Source organism: Seriola aureovittata, chromosome 14, assembly GCF_021018895.1.
Source record: "Seriola aureovittata isolate HTS-2021-v1 ecotype China chromosome 14, ASM2101889v1, whole genome shotgun sequence".
NCBI classification, from domain to species: Eukaryota; Metazoa; Chordata; class Actinopteri; order Carangiformes; family Carangidae; genus Seriola; species Seriola aureovittata.
The window spans coordinates 10,602,139-10,624,512 of NC_079377.1; the positions used below are offsets into that span (position 1 = coordinate 10,602,139).

Genomic DNA, 22,374 nt, shown 5'->3' on the forward strand with positions numbered 1-22,374 from the left:
TTGGCCACAATCTTGTAAGGCAAAATAACATCTTACAATATAGTAATATAATTCATATTCATTCTATTAAGGTGGGGAAAGAGAAGATGCTGTGTTTAATTGTTATCTGAATTCTGTAAGGCCTTGAGCTTTGTTTGTTAATAATTGTTGACACTAGGAGCCACAGACAGCATGGATTTGTTATAATCTAAATGTTTGTCCACAGCCCCTGCTGCTGACTGGCCACCATGGAGAGATCAGTGCCATGACTTTTGGAAAAGGAAGCAGACCTGTTCTCCTCTGCACTGCCTCTGCTGATTATATCATTGTATGGGATATTGATCTGTGCCAGAAGAGAGCGATGGAGGGTAAGGAAATATTTAATATGTGCTCAAGTCTGTGCAGTAAAGAGTTGCTCCCTTAGTTTTGCTTGCTGTCTTTAACATTAGTTTTATTCAATGTTTGATTTATTCATATCAAACCATACAGGACACTTTTGCTGTTACACTGCTAAAATGCCTAAATCAACAATTTCTCATAATCTCTATAATGCCCAACTACTTTAATTCCCTTTTAAGTTACGGAGCTGTGAGTATTATCATTTTTCCTAAATTAAAATCTTAACAAGCCTCCTATCTAGTGAAATATTACCAGATAGGTCACTCACATCTACTATGGTCATGAACCTCTTTTGATTTGAATGTAAACACTGATTAAAATAGATTTCCTTGCAGGTAAAGTTGCAGCTGGAATAGTTATCGGGACTTTACTGGGTGAAGTTATCCATCTGTCCTTCTGTTTCTCTGATGAACGAGTGGCTGCATGCTCAGGAGCTACTGTATATATTCTCTGCTCAAAGGTACAAGATGATGAACATTTTTACAGTTTCTCTTAATGAATATAAACACATGCTGAATACTTTTGAGCTCATGGGTAAGCTCGATACTGTATGTCATTTTCTGTTTCTCATATTGATTAAAAATACTGCTCTTAATACTGTACTTTTTTGTGCTTCACGCTATTAAACCAGATCGCTGTGAAAAGATGTGTAATATTGTTTGTTCGTGATGGATTAGTAGCCATCAAAATCATCATAATTTTCGTTGTTGTTTTCCACATTAGAGAAAGGAAGTTGTGTCTTCTTTGACTGGCCACCTGGGACCTTTAACATCAGCAGAGTTTTGTCCCTGGAATAAAGACATTCTCATCACCACATCAGAGGACCGCACTTTTAAGGTACGCACGCAAGATTCACAAATGATACAGTCAAAAATGATATGATGTGGTTGTATACACAACAAATATCAAATATGCCACTCTCTGAAACTGAGTTTTGACTATGAAGTACTTTGCCTCTCCTCTCAGGTGTGGGATTTAAAAACTGGAGGTGTATGCTACCACTCCTTTGTGCTTTCAGGTATGATATTACCCTTACTTTTCATGTGAGCATACATACACATGCATACATAAAGGTCTGAATGCTTTATTAGATTTGTACAGTAGAAGTGGTAGAATTAAAAAGAATTAGTGGGATCAGTTTGAATTGGGAACAGTATAAATTAGCTTTGAGTATCCAAATATAAGTGTGAAGTTTATGTTTAAGCACTGGTAAGACTTAAGTACAAGCATTTTATATATTATGAGTAATGAAGTAAAAGTTTAGATATCATGTTTTTTATAGTGACTGCCATAGAGGAGTCAGAGCCTTGCAAAATGAGTGAAGATATGATATTCTCTGCTAGTTCAGCTGAAAATTCCTCAATTCTTTAGCCTCTCCACTGCTCAGTGCATTCTTCTTGGAGGAGACCAGGCACTTCATCACTGGCTCAGTTGATGGACAGGTTAGTGACCGACGCACACCCTTTTAATAGTTCAAAATCACCACCAGAGACTGAAATACTGCAAGCTATATAACTCACCTGTATCTGTTTGGTTCAGGTGTGGTGCTTTTCTCTCCACGATGACCACAAGTGTCACCTGGTGACCAAAATGGACCTTCAGAAGATGGAAAAAAGACATCAAATGCACCAAGACACTGTGGGCCATCAAGCAGGTGATGTTAAAACCTATCAATGACAGAGAGGGTGTAGTACCGGCTGATCATGAACCATACACATCTTTTAAGCCTTGAGCTGTTTTGACACAACTTTTTGGATATTTTCTTTCAGAGGATGCAGATCAATCAGCTGTAGATAAAGTGGAGACTGAAAAACCTGTCTTCAAAATGACTTTTTGTAGCTCACTTACTGACACCAATAATGAGCAGATAAAGTGAGTAAACACTGTATATGGATTTTTAGTATTCATAAGCAGTTTGAAATGTTAGATATGTGATTTAAAACATTAGCTCATCCCAAGAACCTGCTTGTTGTCTGTTCTTGATTTGCTTATGAAGGAGATTTTCTGGGCCTAGTTACCACAGGTGACTGGAGTACTGCAATAATCACATTAAAGTTCCACACATCATGGCTTCAATTGTCTCCATCCTATACAGCTACTCCTATCTTATGCTCAGCATAAAACTAATGACATGCTAAAATGTAAAACTTCTCCACAACATTATTACCTCAGCATGTAGCTCAGTGCAGGAACAGGATAAAAACAGTCCATCAGACTCAACTTCCTCTCCATTATACTCTGTGTTGTAGTAGCTTCCATCTCTCTGGGTGTGCATAGTTTAGACTACATGAAGTCAAAGGAAACCTATAGGCCTATGGTGGGCATGTCTTGCCACTCCATCACATCAGTATGTTTTTCTTTAGTATGCGGTTACGTTGTCTTTCCTCAAATGATCTGGAAAAAATGCTTTTTAGGGGAAATCCTGTAACACTGTTTTTCCATATGTTTCTGTGTGGGTCCCTGCAGGGACAACAGCTGGTTATGTATTGGAAGCTCAGATGGCCTGTATGTGGTGGATCTGGCTACCTCAGAGCTCCTAACAGCACTATATTTCAAAGGTAGGCCGCTTGTGGTGTGACTTCTCCGATTACTACTATACTGCTGTAATCTGTTTAAGCAGTTTTGCGCATCTAGTGCACCATTACTAGGTTTTAGCAGAAATCATTTCACAAGAAAAACACACAAATCTTGCTTCTTCATTTTGGTATCTGGAAATATCTCAAGGTTGTTTAGGCTACAGTCAGGTAGCACTATTTTTATGGTCTTTTAGGTTAATAAGGTAATTGTCTTTCTCCTGTAAAACAGAGGATTGCTCTTTAGATATTCCCATTTTGAGACATCAAAAAATATTTGGGTTGGCTTGCAAGATAATAGCCACAAAATGACCATCTGAACAGAGGTAACATATGGCACAGTGTCAATAAAAAGTCACCATAATAAACTTAACTAAAATAGAATGTATATATTTATCTATTGTATTGATATGTATATAGTGACAGTATATACTGTATTTGCTCACATTAACTCAGCAAATGATTTTCAGTGTTAGTTTTTTGTGTAACATACAGCACCTGATACATATGAACTGGAAATATATTCTTCTAGATTACCCCAACCTGAGCATCACAATGGCTGGGTCGTGGTCAATCTCTCCAAGACGGGATAACTCTGTGAGTAATTCCAATAATATCTTGGTAAACCAGAGTAAGACACTGTACTCTCCTCTGTTGTTCCATTGGCCTATTTCTTGTGTTGCAAGTGATCCTTTGACCACTTGTTGAGGGTTGTGCGTGTTTGGCTTCTTTAGTCATTCCTGAATCTTGTCAGTTTATGATGATACAAGTCACATAAAAATGACAAGTTTAACTGAATTTATAAACATTTGCAGAATGAGCCACTGAAATCAATCCGCATTGAGTAACTGGATCTATGTTCATTCTGTTTCCTGTATTAATTTTGACTGTCTTAGGGCACTCCTGTGCTTAAATTTTGATATTTTTATAACACAGCTTTTTATGTTTTCACAACCCACATAATGACATTTTTACAAGATTTGACTGCGATTTGTTTCCTGAAGGAAATTGATGTTTTTTCTGTTCCCACAGAGAAGCAAGGGTGTGTTGTGCAGTGTAAAAGCACAACACTCTGACTTACCGTTGTCCTTATTTCCCTGAATATTATTCATAAACACATTCTTCATTTCTTTTTAATACAGTTATGGACTAATACAATTGATTTGGGATTTTTATATATTAATTCTTTCTTGAATTCTTTGTGACACAGATGGTATTTTTAGTGAGCTCTTTGTTTACTCCTTGCGTGGTGCTGTTGGAGTTACATCTTCGTGACCTTGGGAGGATCTGGGCTTGTGGTGAAAGCTTTTCAGTGTTCCCGAGGTAAACCTGAAGTTAAAGGCAAATATTTGGTGATGCTGCTGTATGATGACTGCCTTGGAAAAATTGTCCTTTTTGCTCAGCCTCTTCAATATAGAGATCAAAGTAACAAATTAACTCTATTGGTAAAAAGTCAGTATCTTGCACAAGAATCCTTCGGCCTAGCCTTGTATACACAGGGGCTGGAAACCTGGTTTTCTTCTAAAAAGACTACCTGCTAAATACAGTATTATGTAATATTGCATTGTAAATAATATTCTGTCATTTGCTTATTCAGTGGGAGTAGTACAGTCAATATCATGAAACAATTGACAAAAGACACAAATAGGAGGAAAACAACTGCTTCTCCTTAATCATTTGTAATCATTTCTTTCCAGCCTGGATCTGCTCTTCTCAGTGTATGATTTAACTCTGTGAACATTTTTTATATGTCTAAGCTTTTAAATCTGCATTAGTTTTAATAAAGTTGTCCATACTGGATGTGCTCCTTAATCCAGAAAATCACACTTATTACTCTCACAATAACTACAATTTATAAATGCCAAAAAATTAAAATTGTCCCTCGGGGAAGGAATGATATTCAGGTATTAGCTGTACCTCCATAAATGATTACTTAGCAAAAATCCAGCACTAATAAATAGTGATAATTTCATCAACATTATGTGTGTTTCTAATTTACAAATACGTAATTTATGAGCCAAAGCATAATCATGTCAGCTTGTTAAATTTTGCAGAAACGCTGCAGTTATAGACTTTTCTTACCTTCTCTCAGACCCTGGTCACCTGACCTCACCAGCAATAGGACATATGAATGTGGCCTGTTTTCCAGTTGGCCTCCTGCCTATGACTCCTGACTCTGACATTTCCATATTAACTTGGCCTATTATAGCCATTCTTGCCATCTGGTTTTTCATGAGTCAACAATATCATGGTACTGAGAATTAGAGGGACTAATAATCCATAACGGTGGAAAATGCTGTGCTCCTTTATTTCCAGTAACTCTTTCCCCGCATTTCACCCCTCCCTTGTTTTCAGCTCTCCTCTGCTGCTTGAATCTCCTCTGAATGCTGAGTTAAAGAAGAAGGAACCCAGTCATCCTAAAAAGAAAGGTCAGCCTCCCTGTCGTCTTGACAGCACTCACTCACCTTTCACTTATGCTCATGCACATAAAATAAAACGGGAGCTACTGCTGTTTGATGGCTCTGGGTTTTAAAAGTATGACCCATTTTATAGTTCACTCCATGACTGGCTAACTGTCTGTTTTGCTTGGCCTCAGACAATTCTTTTAAATTGTACTTATTGTAGATTTATAGAAAGTCTTGTTGGCTATTACAAGAGCCACTGAGAACCTCCTCATTATCTGTAAATATAGAGGATGGAAAAGATTCCATCCTTTGCATTGTGGGGGCTGTCGCTGCGGTATTCATAATTAGATTCCCCTCAGTTTCCATTTGCCACATAGGCAGGTACTTGAAATTTTGCAAAAGTAAGATTACAAAACATTTAGAGTGATACATTTTTACTAATAAGCCCAGTTTGTTGCATGGATGATTCTTGCAGTAGTGGATTCCGAGGTAAAAAGATCCTATTTGTGGTTCTTTGGTGTATCATTAGGATCTGTCAGCTTGAAACTATTCTGCTGGAGACCTACAGTATACTGAGGTTTACATGTTGCTCTTACAGAGAGTTAGTGCTGAGAAAGCCAGTATTAGCTGGGCTCCCCACAGCTGGAGTGAGGGGAGCTGCCAGTGCCTGACTATGTAGGAGATCTTCACGGGAGTCTAGAAGTGCTGCATGACTACAATGTCGACCAAAAACCACAAACATTTACAGACATAGTGCTACCCACTATGCTGCTCTCATGCATCTCTGTATTGTTAAGGATATCTGCAGAAGTGTATACAAATTACACCATAAACCTCTGAGACTCCTGGAAAGGAAAATGTTCTCCACTATAAGTCTGGCACAAGTCTGAAGGAGCTTTTTAAAAAGGTTTTGTGTGAGTGCAGATTAGATATCTTTTGTCATGTCACACTGCCGTGTAACATAATCATGAAGCGAACGAGGACTGTTGGCTTTTCGAGATGATGATAATCAGGCGCTTTTACTTTTTGCATGATGTCACCTGTCTGAAGTGTAAACCCCAAGTCCTGTTTTATGGTTGGGATAATCAGTGGACTACTAAAGCAGCACTTTCATAGAAAGTGATCAAGTCAATAATAACAATAACAATATACCTTAATACTTCACTGTTTTTCTTTGTTAGGAATATGTAACTTTATAAAAAAGGTGCCTTAATTTTTCCATGAATGTCATCAATGTCAAAAAATGAAACGACAGGCTTAGATTTATATAAAAATACTGGGGGCTCATCCACAGTATCATCTGAATGACTGCTGCAAGACAATAAGTACCTTATTGTTTAGTACTTCTTGTTAGGTTTCATATTTGTAATTGCTTTCAGTCTTCAGGTATGGTGCCTTTTTACTTCCACTCTTGCTTCTTTTCTCTTCCTGTGTGCCCCACTTTTCACAGCTCAGTAAGGCAATAACTCATACCAGTGACTCTGGCTACAGTCAAAATAATACCTTAGAGTCATATATACCTGCTATGGTTTATACATTTTTAGAAGCTTGAATTATTTAGTCTTTTTCTTGGGCCACATTCCATCAGCTAACTTAGAGGGAGGTCTGACTTTTGCCATCTCCCATTCTCTGACTAAAAACTCATGAGCCTCGTCGCTTCTAATGCAGGCAACCCAAACTGTATAACAAGTCGTTGAAATAACAAATCACATACACACATCTAAAATATTGATAGATATTTTAAGTGTTGTCAATCCAAGCAGCCAAATAACCTCTCATGGTTTTTAGTCCTAAACACAGCAGGAAGGCTACATGATGGTGCAGCACTTTACTGGTTACTGTCACCATAACCATTTGTAGCTCTTACACATCCTGATATGTTGAGCTAGATTGAAGAATTTCCGTATTATGAAACTTTTTGCCGTAATGGTTAAGACAGCTTAGGCTAAGCTTTACATAATGAGAGCTGTAAGAGGAGCACTCAGCAAACTGCTGTGATTTTACGCAGATATGACACGACTTGGAAATTTGTCTGAAACTCTCACTTTGCTTCAAATAGCATCTAGTGTAAAGTCAGCGTAAATTATAAGATTTTTACTGCCCCATAAAACTAAATGACCATTATACATCAGCAGGGAGTCAATACGGCTGTTGAGCAACGCCAAGTAATTGCGTTGCCCGGTAATTAGATTTCTGGCATAAAATGCTTATTGCATATAATCTGTTCTGGCTCAAAAGCTAGTTCCAGTACCACCTTCACACACAAAACAGTGGAGGAATGGAGGAAGGTACTACATGTGAGTGACCAGTGGCAAGAGGGCTGAACAATTAATCGAAATATTATCAAAATTCCAATATGGCCAAGTAGAATATTCAAGGTCAGGAGGTGTAACTTTGATGAGGGTAAAATGTGCCACAATATGCCTTTATAAATGAAGCATTGTGGTGCTACAGAGATACCCCGGCCTTCAAATCATATTCTCCAGACATAGGGGAGCATGCATGTTTGGTACAAACCCCAGCAGAAATCACGTTATCATTTTTATATTTTTTTCAGGGAAAATGAAATTCAAAAATGATCATTTCCAGTTCAAGTCTCATGACTCATATTGCAATCGCAAAATATCTGTCAAAATAATCGCAATATGATATGTCACTCAGCCCCAGGTGGGACAACACCTTTCAATATTAAGTTAAAAAAGCAATGCCATATTTGTTATGTACTGTTTTATACTGTCTTTGCTGATTTGTACAATATAGTACCAATTTGACCTAAGTTTAATACCAGGTTCACAAAACCTTGTATATTGCTTTGTAAGCACCTGATACAATGAAGGCTTCTTCATGGAAAAAAATTAAGTTGAACTAAGAAAGCAAGTAAGAATATTGCTTTTAAAGAAGCAACCCAGCATAAATAGTGCCAGTAATACTTTCATTTGGGGCTGTACAGATAAAGAATCAACATGTACCTAGAGAAGCTATTTTCAATTCAAAATCCAAGGAAAAGGGAAAAGAGTAATTGTTCAGAGGATGTCAAGTGTATTTTACAGGAAAATACCATTCAAGCCAAAACCAGAGTGAACATTGACACTGCTCATCAAAGATCTCATCCCAGATAAGACTGCTTTGAAAAGAGATCCATATGTGTTTGTTTTTTTTTTTTTACTTTTTGATTTTGGCAGATTCGTTTTACTTGCCTTAAATGTCATCATTGTGTTGGGACCATGCCTACACTGATTTGTACGCGTACTCAAACACTAGGTAATGAAGTTATTAACTATAGGTTTGCTTGTGGTTATTGGCTGTCATCAGACATTCTGTTATTGGGTTTCTTTTTCAAAAAACTTTAAAGAATAGTTCAAATGCCACCTGCCATTCTGACATTTACACAATTAAGTTGCCCAAGTTTACTTGTAGTTTGTAGTTTTGTTAGTCAACTAAATCCATGACAAATTAATTTAATGCAATTAATTACATTTTTACAGGTTACAGGTAATAAACTAGTGTTAATCTGGGGGCTGTCAACCAAGTCAATATATTTTTTCTGATAAAACTTAAGTCCTAAATTGCCGCTTGTATTTGACAGGAGAACAGTTTTTGGAAAACCTCACACATTTTAATAGCTGTGGAAAAAGTGAGCTCATTGTAATATAGTAAAGGCACTGACAGCGAACAGGGAGCAGAATGAACCATCCCACAGTTTGTGGCTAATGCACTTAATCCTCACTGCGCAGAGTGGTCACCCAATAATATTGTATCATCCTTTCATAGTATAATTCATGAAAGTCCACTTCAGTATAATGAGTAGTTCTATCCTAGTTATGGAAAATACTGCACGGAAGTCTTTTTTTCCTTTGAAGATTTGACCCATATTGTATAACTACTTACTCATGATATCTGTTGATTTGTAAATGGGACTCTTTCTTTTTAGTATCTTTTATCTCTGTATGTTCACATGTCATTTATACTCATCCAATTTGTGGTAATTTCTCTGTGTCTTATTTACCGGCTGTTCATTTCACAAAGGAGGAACAAAGGAGCAGCCTCTGGTTTTCCATTCAAAAGTGAAATCATCTGGATACACCAGTGCCCCACGGTAGGTCTCACACTGTACTGTAAAATGCTCCAGATAAAACATACCTACAAAGTGATCTTCATTGTATGACTTGTCTTGTTTAAGTTAACTTTACGCTCATCCAGGGGAGGTCAGTGTGGGCAGAGGGGCAAGTAGAGCAGGTGTTATTTCCCCAGAAACTTTTCAGGGATTCTCAGACAGTCCTTCAGAGAGGGTCAGATCACAGAGCATCACCCCTTGGTGCCTCATCACTGGATCTGACTGGTTTTCACACAGTCATCTCCTTTACTGACAGTTGTTACTGGCAGATTCTCAAGTTTTCAACATGATAAAAACCAACTTCTTTATTACTTTCCCCCATCAGCCTTTTACAGCTATTTCAGCAATGATCTATTTAACCTCCCCCCCGGAGACACAATCTTTGTGAGTTCCCCACTAGGCATTCCAAGCAAATCCTCCAGGCTTGTCTGGCATTCAACTCATCACCATTTTGCAACTAATTAGTATGAAATTAGATTTGATGAATCAAACAATCTGATGCATGAAACATCACAGGAAGATTTTTGTTTTGTTTTTGCTTTTCAGAAGGATAATGTTTTCCCCCAAAACAAATATTCAGAAGAGTCATTCCTCTAAAAAGGCTAACAAAACTACGTAAGGTGTCCCATCATTTAAAATACAATGTTTAGAAAGTTTTAAAATGTTATTTTTGATATAAATACTAAACCTCTTTTTTGTCATGTAGAGGTTTACTCAGAGATTATCCAGCAGACAGTGCAGCACCTACTGTTCCACATGTTCATCTCAGCGTTGCTAACAAAGCAGTCAACTGCCTTCAGTATTCAGGTGAGATAATCTTACATCTAACATAATGATATATTTAAATAAGTGGCCAGTCAAAAATTCTAAAATCATTATGCATTTCTGTCTTCTCAAATATTACAAAAAGTATTAGTAAAAGTGAGTACAGATAACGATCATCCCCAGAACAAAGAAGTAATTAAAAGAAGTGTGAGACAGAGACAAGAGTATGAGGATCTGAGGTTTTTCAGTGAGAATTAGAGGTGGTACGCGTTTCCATGTTAGGTAATAATAAATCAGCTGTTGACTAAAATATTCTAAAACAGTTCTGTTTCCTTGTCTCTCCCAGGTGATGGAAAACAAATCCTGTGTGGTCTGGGCGACAGCTCAGTGTTATTGTACAAGTCCTCCCTTACTGGCAATCCAGCTGTCTACACAGGTGCATGAAGCAGACATGAGTATCCATACCCTAAAAACCTCTGGTTGTACAGCAACACCCCCCACCAAAACCCTGCAATTGTACATAGTATACGTTGATATCCTCACATTTCAATCTGTTTGTCACTTGATGGATCAAGTGCAGCAGAAACAGACTCCACAAGGGGGCAGGAGAGATAAGAGGACAGAAGTTGAGGTGACCAGCAGGTCACTGTGAGCCTCTTCTCTTCACTCTGCCCGACTCTCTGAACAGTACCATAAAAGTAAATGTTGCATCCACACACAGTATCTGCAGTTTAATTTCAAACCTCTATCTCTGCATGCAGGTCATGACAAGCCAGTGAGCAGTGTTAGCTGGAGCCTCAACAGACAGTGGTGGTTGAGTGCATCAGAAGACCAGTCACTACGAGTCTGGGCTCATGGCAGCACAGAGCCTGCCATTATCATGGTAAATGTCCCATGCATTCACTGACGCACCCTTGTACTTGTGTGTTTTTTCCTCTTTTTTTTTATAGTTTACATTTAGTCTCTATCACCCTCATGTTAACCATCACCACTACATGCCCTACCTTAAGCCTTAATCAAACCTTCACTCACTCATTATTCTAAGCCCAAGTCCTAACCATAAAATAACAGTGAAATGAGGACCAGCCAGAGTGACCTCATATTGCAAAAATGTCCTCCCTCTGAAGGTCTAAAAACTCAAATTGGTTCTGAAGTAAAACCAAATAACTACAGACACATGCTGTACACATTTTTCACTCTCACTTCTGTCTTAAAAGACGGCTGTGATTACTGGAAGGATTTTCTCTGTAATTGCAGTCTTGCAAATGAGGCAATTATACCACACTTGAATGACAGTAAAACAGTGGTTGCTACTGTATCCACAATGTTTTGCTTCATGTTCTCATTTGTTGTTCTTAGTAAGATGCTTTTAAGGTATAATGTCTCAGGTTTGGATTCTGTGATAAAGTTGCATACTGTACTAAGATATGTGTAGTGTATCAAGTGTGACGGAAAGAGTGAGCTATATTATTAAATATAATGGTACAATGCAGGTAAGAGATGCTATGATGAAAATGATCCAATTTGCTTAGACTGTAACACATCAGAAACTTAGTCATGCACCTTTATAATTGAGGGTTTGTAGGGGAATTTCTGTATAATGTTCAAAATGTATCTTTGACATTTTGATATAAAGCCTGCTTAATTCACTCTTTCTTGTTCTAATAGAATAGCCTCATGGAATTAAAAATGAGAAAGCCAAATTAATTGGGATGATAAATGGTGTGTTTCTTGGCTCAAAGATAGCGACTTTGTCATTCAAAGCATCTGCCAGACTCAGAGCATCCAAAACTCTGATCATACACAGACCCTCCTTACTTCATTGGGTATCATGTTTAATAGGACAGTCAGAAGTGTGTCTACTTTCCCAGGCCAAGTGAAAACAAAGGTCTGTCGTCAAAATCCAGGGTGTCCCCACTGCTGATGTTAACCATCTCAGCTTTGCTCTACTCAGTGAGATTGTTTTGAGCTTGGCTGGGCCTGTAGCCTTTGACTGCTTGGTGTTCTTGTGAAACAACCTGGCAACAAGTGTAGGTCTTTTCAGGGACAAGAGCTCTGCCGGGGTGTGCCAGATTTACAAATAGCTTTCCACAGTTACTGTCCACTTGAAAACTCAATAAAGAAATAACTTGACCACACAGTATTCTTTTTAAATTTCTTGTCATTGGACGTCTTTAAATGTCAGATAGTTGTAGCACAACTCTAAACCTGGACAGAGTAAAAGTCTGACAGGACAGCCCATCTGTTTGCCTCTTTTACCTTGACAGACTCTAACTATGCCCTTTGTGGGTTAAGGAGAACCACTACATACCGTGTTTCTTATGAGGATGCCTCTTCCTGAGTTAACTCCCTCCTTTTTTGTAACAGATTTTCTTTTCCCTTTTTCCACATGGTATGAAAAACGCCTCTATCAACTGTGGGTAGACAGAAATGAGGAGTTGTTGGTTGTGAAATTGGGTCAGGGATATCTGAATTGAGCAAACATTTAAGATTAAATGATCTACTATTAATGCTCATTAAGTCTATTGCTCTGAGTTTGATGGGATTACTTAGACAAAGCCATTTATGCAAATGATCACATTTGAGAGTGTTGTGTGTATCATTTAAAGCACTTAAAAGCTCTAAACTATGTACAGTACTCACTCTTATAGCTTTTTAATACTTTCAGTATGTGTTTCTCTTAGCTGTGACTCTACTGTAAATTACAATACATTGTTAGACAACACCATTTGTGAGCATACTTTTTCAAGGTTATTGTCTTTATTAGAATCAATTACATTCCCAGCAATTAAAAAAAGAAAAGTGGAAAAGAAAAGCATTAATCCTTCATATTAAATTACATTAAATTATATTTTTAATAGTATGTTTTCCTGCATCATGTATGTCTCAATAATTTCAAGAGAGTTTTATCATTGTCTGTCTTCTTTTCTCTTGTAGGGTGACAGTTTGTTCTCCAAACCCATAAGAGGTGCTCAGTTTTACTACCTCGACAAATTTCTGCTTTTTGCATCTGGACCCTCCCTGTACTTGTACCTGTATAATGTGGACATCACACGCGATGACATCAAGAGGTATTACAAGTGATTACTGTATATACAGAACAGTTTAACATATGCTATAAAGTCGATGATGATACAAAAGCTAGCTATTGGTTATGAATTGTTTTTACAGATGCACATTAATTACAATTTTGATATGATTGCTTGTTACATTATGCTGTGCAAAAAAATGTAAATCACTAGAGTTGGGGGGAAAAATTTTCTTTGTTTTTTTTGTGTCAAGCTGAGTCAGTTTTTCACACAACTGAACACCTTGGGTAATCAAATTAAGTTGTGGGTCTTATACAGTTAAAAGTAGAAATGCATGTTTTTGAAGAGTGTCAGACAGTCTAACAATGGGAAATCAACAAAATCCTTCACCAGCAAGGCCTCAAATCATACATTAACCTATGTTATTAACATAGCAGTAGTCCCATTATACTGTATTATTTCAAAATGTAGTATTTGACTTTTCAAGAATTTTGCACAAAAATAAGGGATATCACTGTAATATTCAATTTCTATATCAGTGTACTGTATTTACTGCTCATGCTTGTTATATTCTATTTTTTTTTAATTAACTTTTCTTTCCTGGAAGTCACAGGTAGAATACAGCTGAAAGACGCTGAAATGGCATGGTACTGGTGGTACTGGTTCTTCTCTATTTGTGCTTTTTTGTCTGAGAAAACATCATTACATAAAAAAACAGATTGTGTTACACAATCACAATGGTATATCTTCAAATCTCAATGCTGCACAGTAGAAGTGTTTTTCCTGTCTTGTTGGCCTCTAACAGTAACATTGACACATAGGGGTTAAGTGCCTTCCTCAAAAGAAGATTAACAATACTTGCAGAGTAGAGAGGGCCTTTTCCAGAGACTCAAACCAGTCACCTGCCACCTGCAATGCAAATACATCTATTGCAGCAACACTGCAATTCCACGTAAAAAGGGGATATAGATCAAAGAATTTGTCTTTTTTATAGGAAGCTGGCTTTATTGGTGATTTGATGGGGGCCTGGCTTTATTTAGCTGCTACCACAGTCACTGCTGACACTCATTACCACCTAAATTGCTTGACTGTGTACTGTAAGCTGTCAGAGTTTACTCTGGAGGCCAGAAAAATGACAATAAATGGCCTCCATACCCCTTTTTAGCAGTGCATGTTGCTCATTCATTATTTTTCCTCTTTCGGCAGTAATTCATGTGATGCGTCTTGTGGATGGGAAACAATTGAACTGTCACCATTCAATAAAAACGAAATCATAAATCCATTGTAAAGGGTAGTGCCTCCTACTGAATTCTCTCCTTCAGCTGTATAGTTCAGACAGGGAGCAACAATGATTGGTGTGTGGAGAGATTATGTTAAAAGTTTTATCGTGTTGTTACCTTCGTCGGTTTAGAAAATAATGCAACTTCTGTAACGGGTGAGGTTTGGACCCAAAAGCAGCACCGACAAGAACCGATGTATTGGAAATCACTTTTATTGTCAGCAGAGGCAGGTAAATAAGCACAGTTCAGTTCTAAGGGGATTGGCAGTCTTTGAGGGGCTTGGGGAAAATCCGAGGGCCCGGAATGAAGCTGTTGATGAGGCAGCCGTACGAGGCAGAGGACCGAAGAACCAGCAGGAAAGTTCTTACGCTGCAACAGTGGAGGCGAAGGACTCAGAGCAGCCCTGAGAACAGGCAGACGAAGACCAGGAAGGGGCAAGGCAGATTCGTGGTCAAAAACAGAAGGGCTGAAGTATTTACCAGGGCAGAGACAAGGCGGGTAGGTCGGGAGCAGGCAGGGTCGGAACCGGGAGATCAGTCGAAGGGTAATCGCTGGAGAGTCTTGCATGGGGACAAAGAACAATCTGGCAGTGAGTGTGGAGGAGAGTGGGGCTTTTAACCAGGCGTGATTGCTGATGAGCTGCAGCTGAGTGAACAGGTGAATGGAGTGACTGACGAGGTGGGTGTGGTTGGCAGCTGGGGTGAGCAAGGGAGTAGTGAGTGAAGAACTACTGAAGGCAGGTATGTATGGAGGACAAACCATGACAACTTCTATTTCTTCTTAGATATCAGCAGCGGAGTGTCGTCAAATTGGCGAGGTGCCTTACAACAACATCACCAACCGACATCACTGCCTTGTCTGCAGTCAATGATTTCTTCTCTTGTATCCTTTTTGCTTGTTGTTATTGTTCGTGTAACAGGAAGTGTTAGTGTCTAGACTGCACCGTTGCTGTGGAGGGCAAAGTGAGCTTATGCCTTCAGTAGATTTACTTGGAGCATCTGGTTGGACCAGTTCCATGTCAACCACAGCAATCAGTCTGGGCTTCATAAAGTCTTCACATGTCACCCCAGGGCTGCCGATTTTACCTGTAAGTGATTTAGGTGTCTTTAATTTTTAAGGAATGTCTGCATTCCAACCCCTTGTTAAGGTTTACAGTGTATTTACTTTCCAATAAATCCACTGAACTGAGCTGCGTTTGGATGAGTGAGATCCTGTCGGGAATTATTTTGCACCTCTGTGCACAGGCCAAATAGAAAATAACTACACAGTGATTACACTGAAAAAAATATTTGTTGCCTGGATTAGGAGTTAACGTGTATATCATTAAAAATCCAACTGAGAACTTAAGTCCATTTAAGTCAATGTGTAAATGGACACCATGCAGAAGGAGACACTCCACATGAATTTAAAGTGACAACTCAATGAATATAAATGACTTAATGAAAACAATTTCTAATATTTGTATGATATATATTATATATGTATAATATTTGATTTTTATTTCACTTAGAGTATCTTTTCTTAGATGTTGTAAAAAATAAATTAAAAAAGATGAGTAATAATAATAATAATAATAATAATAAACTTTATTTGTATAGCAGAAAGTGCTTTACAACAAAGATATTACATGCACCAGTATTAAAAAACTATATTTAGATGGCTAAATACAACATCTGGGAAACTTGCTGACAGCTACTGACATTTGAAAGCTATATACTCATCACAGCATGGAATGATAGAAACTGTCTGCAAGAAAGCTAACTATGTGCTATGTGTGGGTTGTCTTATGACAAAATAAAAGCAAACTAATGTATTCAGCCACTCAGCTCAGCACCAGCTTCCAGTGCTAGTCCATAAAGAATAAGGGAAGGCTTTACATAAGTTATTGATCAAAAACAGTATGTAATATTTTACTTTGTAGTGCTGGCCCCCAGACTTAAATCTCCCAGAAGAGTCATTTTGAACATGTATTGCATCAGGCCTATAGTATCTAAATAATAGTTGCCATTACTTCTCTTGACAGCTATCTCAGACATTGTCCTGCTGTGTGGTTCAGATCGATCCATTCAAGTGTTTGACATGAACAAAAGTACAGTGTCCTCAGAGCTGCCTGATGCCCACAGCAGAGCTGTCCACTGCATTACACAGAACAAGGTGAGGCCATTTAAATGTTCTTGTTACAAAACAGACTAAGTACCCAGTACAAATTTAAAAGTTCCATCTATTATATATTATGTTTGTTTTTATTAAGATAAGAAATGTGTTGTTTATGGGGTCTCTATGCACAAATTCTGTGCAGATAAAAAAATGTTAAATATTAGGAAAACTTGAAAACTGGAAGTTTTACTCCTAATGTAACTGGTGAGAAATATAACCAGTTAAATGTCAAAGTTTTAGTATTGTTTTTATCTCGCATTCAGCTCAGTACATTCTTATATAGTTAAGAAATACAATGCATATGAAATACAAATGTATTTCATATGAATTGCATTACCTTTGTTCTTAAGTTTCCTCCTAATTTAAATTTGCCTTAAATCATGCACGCTAATATCTTGAAAATAGCACTTTTCTTTAAAATCATTTTAATTACTGAACAACAAATGTTTATTGTAATTAAAAAGTCACACATGCAAGTTTCTTATGCTCATGAGTTTTTGTCAAATATGTTTCAGTCTTTTGCAGTTTGACCAAAACTTATGATAACTTCAAACCTTTCTGAATGACAGAGGCAAAGACATCTTATCTCTCCACAGGCAGGCTGAGTGACGTATATTCTTAACCCACACAGTGAAGAATTTGCTTGACTTGGCATCAGTTGGTAGTGTGAGCCCCATCTTCCATCTTACTCTAGAAGGGTCTAGTATTTGGCAGATGTTGTGAAGTTACATAAGACATCTACGAGTGTTGCGTAAGTTACATAAGGCAGAGATCGTCTTTGAGGGAATAAAAGTGTTAGTTTGCGGTGTGAATGAAAAAGGTCATGGTTTTAAAAAAAAATGTCTTGGTTACCCAAAAGTTTCCATGACAGACAGACAGGACATGCCATCATCAGTATCATTCATCTTACTGAGTGTTTGAATGTAAATCCCTGGTGCATCAGGATTAAGACTGCCATAGGAGATGGCAGGAGGAGATTCCATGCTGGATGATGGTCTTGGAGTAAAACTGTTCCATGATGCACTTTGGGTTTATGTGGCCTTACTCCCACATCACTGTCTTGGACCAATATGGGCCCAATTTGCTGGTGTCTAACAAGTAGACAGCTTGGGCCTGTATCCACATCCATTATAGTGCTATGAGGAATGTAATACTCTATCACTCAAAATGAAACTATAATATCAGTAATAAATCCACGCATTCAAGTGTGGGGTTCGGCATATTATTTACATTTCTTTATAGCAATCACATTACAGTGAAAAGAAGGTCCTGGTTTCTCTCCATATATAGTCATATCAATGTTTGCCAGATTGTAATCACAACAAAGCCATTCATTTTGATCATAAAAATTATGGAAGTTTTGACCAATCAGATGCTTATATAACTTATTGGAATATAGAAAATGTTTATTTGTGCGGGCTTGTACCCAGTGACCTTGAGGTTTTAACTTCAGTCACTTCTCCGTGTTGACCTGTGCATAGTTGACACTCAGGCCAGTCTGGATTAGCTGCACACACTGCAGCTAGTAGCACGGATTAAATGCATTAACCCATTCAACTGCGATGCACTGTTGCACACAGCTGACTATACTCCTTCTACCCAGAGGTGCCTGTTCTTTGTCACGCCAGCTATTGTGTTCCATACATTGTGGAAAGCCTGCAGAGTGTTGTTACAGCTTGGCTATTACGTCAATGTGGGGTCCTCCGCCTGGGTGCCCGAGGGCCTTTGGGTGCTGTAGGGTTAATACCTGCGGATCAGAGGGATTGCCCCTGCTTGGAGACTGCACACATAACATCACTCTACTCTCCACTCTTGCTTTCTCGTCCCGAGGCGTACCAAACATCAGGAACTTAAGCATGTGAAGCAGCTTTTCCCACTTCAAATTTCCATCGCCCCTTGTGCAAAATTCACCTGGAACTCATCAGAGCAGAGGACTTCATGGAAAATGGAACTGGAAATGCCCTCTCAGACTCCCATTCTCACACTCTTAATGGAAATCTAAACAAAAAACACCCCCACCGCTGCTCTCTCACTCTTGCGCTCTCTCTCCTTCTCACACACACACACACATTTGATTGAATCTTCTGATAACCTGGTGTGAAAAATATGGAATTCACGTATGGATGTGCAGTGGAAACTACAGCGGAAATATATTTACAGCTGGTGCCTATCTCAGTGTGGTACATAAAAGATGAAAGATGACACACAAAGGCAAATGTATAACAATTGTGCCTCCATTCCAGTTTTATTTCCAGCCCGATTTGTTTGCAGTGCTTTATTGTCAGCATCTACTTTTAAGTAGTACTAATGCTACCTTGAATAATAATATAAACACTATATGCAATGCAGGATACAGAGCAGTGGAATAGTCCAGTACTTGAGGATAAGATAAGCTGATTTACAACCCATTTCAGTCAAACATGTGCTGAATAGACATTTTTGGTTTTTTTTTCTGTGTACTTCGCAGGGCTCGATGTTCAGCACACAGGCACCGGAGTCATACAACCTCTTCCTCACCAGTGCAGTCACAGACGGTGTAAAGATTTGGGATCTCCGTACCCTTAGGTTGGTACTGATTCTCTCTTTTCTGTTGGATTTGTAATCAGCGCACACTTATTGGGAAAATCAGGCAAGAAATGTGTGATGAAACAGCTGTGTCTGTATATACATTTTACTAGGTTCTTCAGATGAAAAATTATGTTCAAAAACCCCTCAGCAAAACCTTAGTGGCATTATAGTACTATATAGAAAGTTAACCAAAACAAGAAATCATTTATACTTTCCTTTGGTCATGATGTTATGGACATTGATTTGGAATGACTGGCATATAATTCTGAAGTTACTTTCTCATGATGACATAACAGTTTTTTGCCTTGAATTCAGATTCAGGCATTGTGGCGCCTGAATGCAACCTCTATAACAGATTAGCATCATTGTTTTTGTGTAATATCTATGTATTTTTTTTCTGTTCCTGAGAGAAAGACAAACCTATCATGTTTGCTGTGATGAGTAATGTCCAGGAAACTGTTAATTGCCAACAATAATGTGTGCCCTATTTGTTTTGTGCCAACTATACAGTCGTATAACCCAACTAACCTCTACTGAGTCCTTGCACTACTTGAAGGGTTGCTTCATCAAATCTGTTGAAATTGCCTAACGGCAATAAATGTTCAAGCACATTAAGAAAGAAACCATTATTGTTTTCTTTCCTCTGCTAATCCCAGGAGTGCAAAATTATCTTATATTCAAATTACATCAACACTTTTTGTCAGAAAAACATTCCTAACTTGATGAGTTAATGGGCAGTCGTTCAATTTCCAAAGTACGTAGCTGAGAATATTTTTCTTTGGCCCTCAGTAGCAGATATCCATATAAGGCAGATAATTCAAGTAGGCTCTCTTGGATTTTAGAATGTTCTTTTTGGCCCAGTAGAAGGCATTATTGAGTATTTCATTCTTTCATGTCTGTGATTGCTTCCATGTTTAACTTCTCATCCCAGACTCCATCAAAACCTTATTTCTATCTGATAAATATTTGTGCCTGGTTTCCAGGTCAACTTCTGGTTCTGAGAGCTGTCATCAAGCTCCCTCAGCAGATGCTGTTGTTCTGAGGTGAAACATATGGATGCTTGAGAACAATATGTAGAAGCTTTTTTTTTCATTCTGTTGGCCCTGTTAAATTTATTTCCCTCTTTGATGAAACTTTTGTTTCTTTTTCTGTAGCTAGTACCAACCTCAGAAAGACTTGCAGCTCCCCTAAATTAATGTTTCTATGTTTTTCTTTTTATACGAAGGCTTGAAGCTAATGGAAGTAATTAAGATAGTTCTTGGTTTTCTCCTCATGATGATGGAGGCAATATAAAAATTCTTGGAACAATGTGTGGCATGAGTAAACCTTACATAAGGTGGTCATAAGACTGATCTTCATGATAATCAAATTATTTTAGTCAGTGCAGCTTTCCCCCAAATGGAACCATCTCATATAATTTTTGCTCAGGGCTTGGCAAGAAGAGCATGAAGAAAGTTTTATCAGTTGTGAAAAACAAATCTTCATGGCATTAAAGTGACAAATGATCCCTCCATATGAAATTAATTAAAAAGAAAAAAAAAAAAATAGCTCCCTCTAAATCTCTGAGTAAGCAGGAGTTACAGGGGCATGACCCTGGAAACACATGTTGCTGTTATATTTTGATACTTTGAGCATAACAAATAAAATTACATTTTCCTCATTGTATTGCACTGGTGGCAAAAGTTTCAGAAAAAATATCTTTAAACTTAAAATCAAAGCTTTTTGAATGGCCAGAGGTAAGAGAGAAAATATGTTTTTGTGATTTTTAATCTACTGAATGAACTTCCAGGAAATAGTGAAGTATGTAAAGATAATGTTGTTTATTCCCTCTTATCTACTCCAATTATATAATCCAGCCAGGAGCAAATTAAAATGACATGAAACTTTTCACCTTTCCATTAGTTATACATACAAGTGTAACATCGAATCACTCAGGAAGTCAGTGAGACTAGGCATTCTCTCACAAAACCTGACTGATTAAATAGGCAGTCATGTTAATTTGGCATTCTCAAAAATGTAATGTTTTGCAGCTGGAGTCATTAATGGAGTTATTTTATGCCCTGATGCTGAGTTTTGATGATGAAGTTTTTTACACACAACTATACTGACAGACAGTCTAAGTTCAGACAAAGTTGGGGTTAATACTGTATTTTGTCTTTGATCAAAGAGAGCTTCCAGAAAAACCACAATGGGAAATGTACATTTCACTGAGTGGAAACTTCTGAAACTCAGTCTTAATTTTATTTTGCTTTGTCACCAGAGAATCCTCAGCACTTTTTTCCCCTTCCTTTTCAGACCGAAGCATAAACAAGCATGATACCCACGTGTATCCATCAAAGATTGAATGAGGGTAATGGTTTTCGAAAAGTTTTCCACACTTAAAGACAGTTTTATAAACTATGTAAACCACTGGATTGGTTACAGTTTTTTTTTTCTACCCCCCACACTTCATTCACCCCTTACTATTCAAAATGATGTGTTTAAGTGTGCAAGGTTCCAGGTTAGTGATCTACACACCAGCATTTAGCATAGTTAAAAATCAGATCCACTCAGATACGGGTTCTAAAGCTAGAGAGAACAGATGGTGATCTGTTTCTCTTTAGTCCAGTGATGTATTCCCCGTAAATCTTTTGGAATTTCCATCATCTGATAATTTCATGCTGAGCAATGCATTCTGTGAATAAATAGATCGTTAATGTAGTCAAATGAAATAATATTAAACAGTACAATAAAAAGTAAGCTTTCACCTGATTTGCACTGACACAGAAAAATTGGGTGAACTATACTGGCTGTACATAATGACCTATGTTTAGCCTGCTGATTACCTTGATGACTGACACTGAATACCCAGGTGGATTCAGTAACCGTATAGGAACCCACTCAAGAGGATCAGACCCTCCGGTGCAGTCTGTGTTAGTCATCAGGCAAATGCCGAATAGTCATCACTCATACAACATGAAGAATGTGTGTGGGATTCAGCCCAGCATCTCTTCTCCTTCAGTCAAAACATTAAGTCCACTTTCTGACCTAGAAAACCAGATGAGTGTTTACTCTAACTTGTTAAACTGCTTCTCATCAGTGTGATAGTGACAGGTTGTTTCAGCC

At 37.9% G+C, this 22,374-nt stretch overlaps 1 protein-coding gene across 1 annotated transcript in view; it reads left to right on the forward strand.

Annotated features, from left to right (window-relative positions):
- wdr27 (WD repeat domain 27) overlaps positions 1–22,374 on the forward strand; it is a 43,951-nt gene that overhangs the window by 691 nt on the left and 20,886 nt on the right. Inside the window, exons 2-21 of the mRNA XM_056394652.1 lie at positions 206–347; positions 714–838; positions 1,102–1,215; positions 1,345–1,396; positions 1,750–1,820; positions 1,918–2,032; positions 2,148–2,250; positions 2,845–2,936; positions 3,484–3,548; positions 4,162–4,274; positions 5,307–5,380; positions 9,383–9,452; positions 10,017–10,085; positions 10,177–10,277; positions 10,582–10,671; positions 10,997–11,118; positions 13,173–13,306; positions 15,329–15,426; positions 16,577–16,698; positions 19,169–19,266. Coding sequence (XP_056250627.1) covers positions 206–347; positions 714–838; positions 1,102–1,215; positions 1,345–1,396; positions 1,750–1,820; positions 1,918–2,032; positions 2,148–2,250; positions 2,845–2,936; positions 3,484–3,548; positions 4,162–4,274; positions 5,307–5,380; positions 9,383–9,452; positions 10,017–10,085; positions 10,177–10,277; positions 10,582–10,671; positions 10,997–11,118; positions 13,173–13,306; positions 15,329–15,426; positions 16,577–16,698; positions 19,169–19,266 — 1,970 coding nt within the window. The remainder of the gene's footprint in view (positions 1–205; positions 348–713; positions 839–1,101; positions 1,216–1,344; positions 1,397–1,749; positions 1,821–1,917; positions 2,033–2,147; positions 2,251–2,844; positions 2,937–3,483; positions 3,549–4,161; positions 4,275–5,306; positions 5,381–9,382; positions 9,453–10,016; positions 10,086–10,176; positions 10,278–10,581; positions 10,672–10,996; positions 11,119–13,172; positions 13,307–15,328; positions 15,427–16,576; positions 16,699–19,168; positions 19,267–22,374) is intronic.